Source organism: Buceros rhinoceros, unplaced genomic scaffold (genome assembly GCF_000710305.1).
Source record: "Buceros rhinoceros silvestris isolate BGI_N320 unplaced genomic scaffold, ASM71030v1 scaffold14640, whole genome shotgun sequence".
Lineage (NCBI taxonomy): Eukaryota > Metazoa > Chordata > Aves > Bucerotiformes > Bucerotidae > Buceros > Buceros rhinoceros.
This window is the reverse complement of record NW_010388011.1, coordinates 41,801-48,030: the sequence shown is the minus strand read 5'-3', so window position 1 is coordinate 48,030 and position 6,230 is coordinate 41,801. Positions and strand designations below refer to the sequence as shown.

Here is a 6,230-nt window from a genome sequence, read left to right as displayed (position 1 = left end):
CTATAAAAATGAAATGCATGTCAAAACTCAGACCTCTGTTTACACTACCAAGCTAAGTTTACAATATATTCTACATTTCAGCTGTCATTTTCCCTTCCCACTCCCACCTCCCCCCATTCAAATATTCCTAATACCTTTATGGTCTAAATCTAATTAATTTCTAAACTTTCAATTACACCGTACATACATTTAGCCAAAAACATACCTAACATTCTTACAGCAGTATGGTCAGGACACGGTTTCAAAGGTTATTACATAATTACTGAGATTAAACCTTATGACTTTTTTTTTTTTCTTTTAAAGAGAACAACCATCAACTTGGACAAATGGTTATAAAACGTACTGCAGAGAGCCTGCAAAAAGCAGACTTCACCAACACCGGCTCTCAGCCAGAAGACGCTGGGGAAACAGCGAGCGCTGAACATAAGAGAATCTCAGAGTGCCAGCTACAGGAAGATGCTTCGGGATCTCGGTCCGACAGATTGTGGGTTTGGCTCAGTCGTCCCCGTTGCACTAAGCCCTGCAAATCAACTTTGCAATAGTATGTCACATGTAAACTAAAATTCTTGATACCAACAGTGTTCAAAGGGGTGTTTTGTTTTTTGTGTTACAGAAGTCAAGTATTCTTATGGCTTTTATTCGGCTGTTGCCAGTTCAGGGGAAAAAGAATAAAAATGCGTGTGTCTGACTCATACGTCCTTCAAGTACGTGCAGGGCTCAATTGTTTCCAAAATGCAGAAGCTTGGGACCTTCTAAGACACTGAAGAAATAGGATTATGAGGAGACCCCATCTGAGTAAGTACTTTATCCAGCCACTGAAGTGGACCATGAAGATGTATCTCTATCCAGCATGGAGTGCTTGTTACATCCTGGCGATGATATTCAGCTCCCCAACCCTGGAAACAGAATCGTAAGTGGAGAAAGAAAAAAAAAAAAATTACCTTATTTTGTAATATCTAATGTGTGAGAAGCATACTTCAATCACCTTTCTTGCCAAAATACTCTAGCTTTCAACAGTCATTATCAGCACCCTTGATGCACCACTGTTACATTTCTACAAATCTGAAGTTAAAAACCCCAAACAATTAAATTTGGAGGAAGTGTCATTTTGAGAGCTCTTGGAAGTCTTTATATTCTTAAAGACATAACCTGTGGCAGTCCAGAAATTCCCCATACCTCACTGCCAGCTGCATGATGTCCCAATAAAGCCTCTGAAGAGGGGGATAATCAAGTCTTCTCTGCCAAGACCAAAAATAGAACAAACTGGGGGGAAATGCTGCCAAACGGATCAAAAAAAATGAGGTCATAGACTGACATTATGGAAGTTGGGGTGAGGCATCTGTCTGACAAGAACCAAAGTATCATTTGCAGGATGGACCTGATAAACTGAGCAATAAGTCAGAAACGTTCCTCTTTGGAGAAAGAGGGCATGGTCATTGCCCAGCAGGTTTTGTTTCAGTTCATATCTGATTCAGTTATGGTAACTCCCAAAGACATAAGCAGGTATTTGAACAGCAATCAAAATAATTTTGTAAGTGAACTCTTTTGGGGGCAGACCTGGAGGCAAGCCTAAGGCAGCTGTAGATAGTTTGCTCCGCTCTATATTAACCCCTAGTGAAAGGATAACCCACACAGGTGGCAGCAGCTTTAAACACTTTGCAGTGCAACATCCAATATGCCGGAGGTCCTGTGCAACCGTTCAGGCAACGCTGCAGAGAACCTCTATAGGATGCAGAGCATAAACAACCTGTTGCATTTTAGCAATCCCTGCCCCAACACATCTGACGGTTTCTATTTTCCTATCAAGAAGAGCACTTCAGCATATTACCATCTTCATTTTGACTGTTTCAAGGTATGTGACCAGTCCTTTTATACTAGGAATGTTGACACTCACAACCACATCACTAATCTTGACCTTGCATGCCCCCCTAGAATAGAAAGGTATGTAAGTTATTCTAAATAATTACCATTCCTCCTAATTTGGGTGCTGCTGGTCAAGACAAATTTAGAGGATTATGCTATCTACACTCCCACAACTGTTATAAAGGCTTACACTGCAGTCCTTAGCTCAACTCTCCAAAAATACTACGTGGGGAACAGAAGCAAAAAGCTGGGCCTTGGTGGGTGGGTGGGGAAGAAGGGCAAAAGCTCATGCTACATAATGAATTGGTGGCTCTTCCACTTTTAGGCCAAGTAATTAATAACTTGATTATTTTAAAAACTTACTTTTACTGACTGTATCATGCCATATCCCACTAAAAAGACAAGCCCTGTAATTCCACAGTAATTATGCAAACAATTCTATATGCACATACTATCTATACATATTTTAAACACAAGAATTCAACTGAAACTCTAACAATTTGTGAGAGGCAATTCACTGAAATTAGAATAGTTAACAGGCATGACAGAAATGCTTCACAAGTGACTATAGACTTCAGTGAAGAAACACCTTCTGCAAGTCATCTCTTCTTTCAAAGAATCGGCATCAGATGGGGTTTTGTCCACAAAGACAACTTTGTTTCATTAAGATCTGTCTTACACTTAAAGAACACCATTCCATACTTAAAATTCAACAGCTGTTAACAGGCTGATGGAGCACTGGACCATTCAGAATCATCACATTAAGAAAAAATAATTTATTTTGCTTACAAAATGATCTCAAGCAAATTCTCACATACCTTTACAAAACTCATACGGAGAGTGCACATCTTGGTAAGCTCGTACACCGTCTCAAAGCCGTGGTTCACCGACTGAGCCAAAAGCTGAGCAAACTCTTGATTATTGAAAATCTTCAAACTGCAGCCGCTGGGGATTTTGCAGACTGTGGTGGGATGGAACCCGTGATGGTAGTTGCAGTTCCGACTTTGCACAAAAATACTGCTGTCGCTGAGACATTCAGCATACACTTCCCCACCAACGTAATAGAGATGAACACCTGGGAGAAGGTTGAATAAGGAGGTTAGACAAATTTACACTGCGTATCTATTTTCCGTGCTCTGTCTCCACAGAGAGATGTTTCTCCTTAAACAGATAAACATTAATCGCATATAAGACCATCATCTGTCTGTCTTCAAACTTGGTTTTTACTTCCCTGTTTCATCAACTGGGGATTTGAAAGGAAGGTGTGTATCTATATATACATAAGGGAAATCAGCAATTCCTGCATTTGAACAAGTTGTATGTTCAACAATAAACTAGCAAGCACTGCAGTTTTGATGAAGTGCATTGGATGGCTCAGCTTTAACTTTTTCTCACTGTATTTACATAAAACAATAATTGGGAATGTAAGAGGAGAGAGCAGAAACTGTACATACATAATCTGTAGATACTAAAGCAGCCCCAAGATGGATTCTCTGGAAAAATCCTGAATGCTATTTTGGGTAGCATGAGTTTTTTCAATTCGCTTTAATTCCAAGAAGCTGGAAAAAGAAAATGGCCCTTATACTCCTCCGATGAATCTGTCAAAGGAGGGTACATACCAATTTTATAGTCTTTTCCCCTCTACTGCCTCACCTGCCACTGATGGCAGCAAGCCCCAGAAAAGCAACATACAGGGAACCTTTGTGGAGATTTGCTGTCAATAGAACTCAAATCCAAAGGCTTTGAGCAAGCAAGAAAAACTGCCTTCTGTGTTTAAAAATGGATTATTTGCTATTTAAACCTTTCATCTCCCACAACGTAAGTCAGAAGTGAACATACAGAATTTAAAAATTAAACTGAAGTCCAGAGAGAAAGCCTTGACTGTGCTCTGGCCTGTCAGATTTTGCCACTGACTATGTGTGTACCTGTGTGGGTACACATATATTCCCACCTGATCTGCAAAAACATTTATGACTGTGTCTTCAAGTTTGAGATTTACTCTTCCTTTCTCAAAGACTAACACTTCATCATTAGTTGTACACATTCACTTGTTCAACAGCATCCTTGTCTCCTCCACACTCTGCTTTGGTACACACGCAGTTAAGTGCTTCAGCAGAACTCTGCTGGCAGCTGGGTTACTTTTAACAGGAAAATGAATGAGGTGTTACATAAATATCCTGATACTTGGGAAGATGGATGGGGAGGAAAAGAAGGAAGAAGTGTTAGGACTTGAGTGGCACAGCACAGGTGTGGTGTACTGCTGAGAGCTCCACGCGGCCTCATGTAGAGGAAAGCTCTCCAGATAGAGAGCTTAGACTTGAAGATCTGACAGTTCTCTACATTTTCAATTCTTTCCTTCTCTAAGAAGGAGGAAGATGCTTCATTAATTGGCACTTACAACATTCACCCCACTGCTTGGGCGTGTTGAACCCTCAGCTGCCTCAGAAAATTTAGAGTTTACTAATAACGTAAACGCCTTAAAAAGAAAAAAATCTGTCTGGGAAGAATGCCCCATTGCAGGAGGCAACATCAGTTTTGCCTGTCATTTGCATCACAGGCGAGTGCTCAGAAATGAGGGCTGCATTCAGTCAGACAAACCAGAAGCTTTTCTCTTTTGCAGGACACTGTCACAGCCATAGAAGAGAAGGACAAAATTCTCACTGAAAGAATCATCAGCCTGTGAAAAATGCATTTGGAAAAACCTGTCTTAGCAGGTTGTCTCTTTAAAAACACACTAGGATAGCTAATTTATGTTACAGTTAAGGCTAGCTAAAAATTTGGTGGCAAGAACTGTAATTTGGATTTCCATATACACCAATAATTAAGACAAATCAAGACACTTCCTTAGACAAACTGTCTTAAGCTGTCATTCTAATTAAGATTATGATAGCTTTCGGACAATTAAAAATTGATAAACGGCAAAAGCTTCCTGTAATTACAAAACCAGGTAAGAGAAATACTTTGTTTATAAGACCTGGCCAGAAAATTACATATTTACCAACACAAGCACTTATCCCATGTACTTGGGAAGACCAGTCTGTCTCGAGGCAAGTGGCCCAGGCTGTCATGTCTAGGGGAAATGTTCCCCCCACCAACCCAAACAACAGATGCAAAGATGCAAAACTCACCTTTGCCAATATGCCGCCTAGTGTTCTCAATGGTGGAGTTGCGGTTAACATTCGAGAGCAGCCCCAGGCAAAACCTGTTCTTATTGTTCGAAGGGTCAGTGAAGCCATCCACCAGGATGCTGGTGGAAGAAGCATGGAACGCCTCCCCAACACGATTATTCAGCTCATAGTAGACAATGGAGCACCAATGCTTTGGCTCTTCATAGGCAACAGCCTGAACATCTGTAAAGCAACAACGGAAATGTTACAGTCTAACGGTGCTGGGATAGAGGCTTGAGATGTAGAAATTCATAAACCTGCAGATTTTGGCCGAAGATCTCTGAAAGATGAGCCGGATAACCAACTGCATCTAAATGAAGGCTCTTCTGTCTTCAGTTATGTTCAAACTTTTCATAGCCACAGACATACACGATGGAATAAATTCACCTCAGCTTTGCTTGTATGAGACTCACAAGAGGCAAAGGTTGGCACTAGGTATCAAGAGAAGGGTACAGAAAGCTCCTGGGCACATACCAAGCAAAGCCCCAGTATCGCTGCCACATTTTCTACAACATGCTATGGCGTGGGCCCAGACAGCAGAGAAACACTGCAATTACATAGTTCAGCTTTCTTTCCCATTTAGTAAATGAACTACTTCAGTGCATTTTACTCAGCTACCAAATTACAAGTCACCTCTGTGCTTACTGCAAAGACATATAGTGATAGGGAGAAACAGCATCACACAGTTGCACAAGAGACCATTTGTAACTTCGGGTACCATGAAGTATAGCAAGGCCGCTTAAATGTACAGTCAGCAGGTCAATCTTTCAGCATTCAGGGTGTGCACAAATCTTTCTCCCGGGCTTCTTGGAAGAAGGGTAAGAGACTTCAAGAAACTAATTGAGATTGACATTTGTCTGCAGAACATGCATGAAGCACATCTTCAATGTGAATAGATACTGCTTGGGATTGAGGGCTGAATAAAGGCACGACATGCAGGATCCTAACAACTGCACTGGACTGAAGAGCAGATGAAATGGAGGAAGGTATTATTTAATCAGAATCTTTTATTCATCAAGTGCTACCAAATGCAAAATCTGCAACCGTTCATCACCAGAAGAATTACTTGTCGAGTAAGAGCAAGGATTTCTCAGAACCCAGTTTTACAGAATTTTTTTTTTGCTGGTTTTCCAGACTCTGGCAACAAGAAGCTCCTCCTCAGCAGCTCTTAACTGAAGCTGGTAACTGCAGAACATCAGC

The 6,230-nt window shown here is 41.0% G+C and overlaps 1 protein-coding gene across 1 annotated transcript in view; it reads right to left on the bottom strand.

Annotated features, from left to right (window-relative positions):
* Positions 1-604: 604 nt before the first annotated feature.
* SMAD1 (SMAD family member 1) overlaps positions 605-6,230 on the bottom strand; it is a 25,324-nt gene continuing 19,698 nt past the window's right edge. The window contains exons 4-6 of the mRNA XM_010144367.1: positions 4,992-5,213; positions 2,682-2,938; positions 605-896 (exon numbers count right to left, since the gene is read on the bottom strand). Of these exons, the coding sequence (XP_010142669.1) occupies positions 753-896; positions 2,682-2,938; positions 4,992-5,213 (623 nt within the window). The 3' untranslated portion in view covers positions 605-752. The remainder of the gene's footprint in view (positions 897-2,681; positions 2,939-4,991; positions 5,214-6,230) is intronic.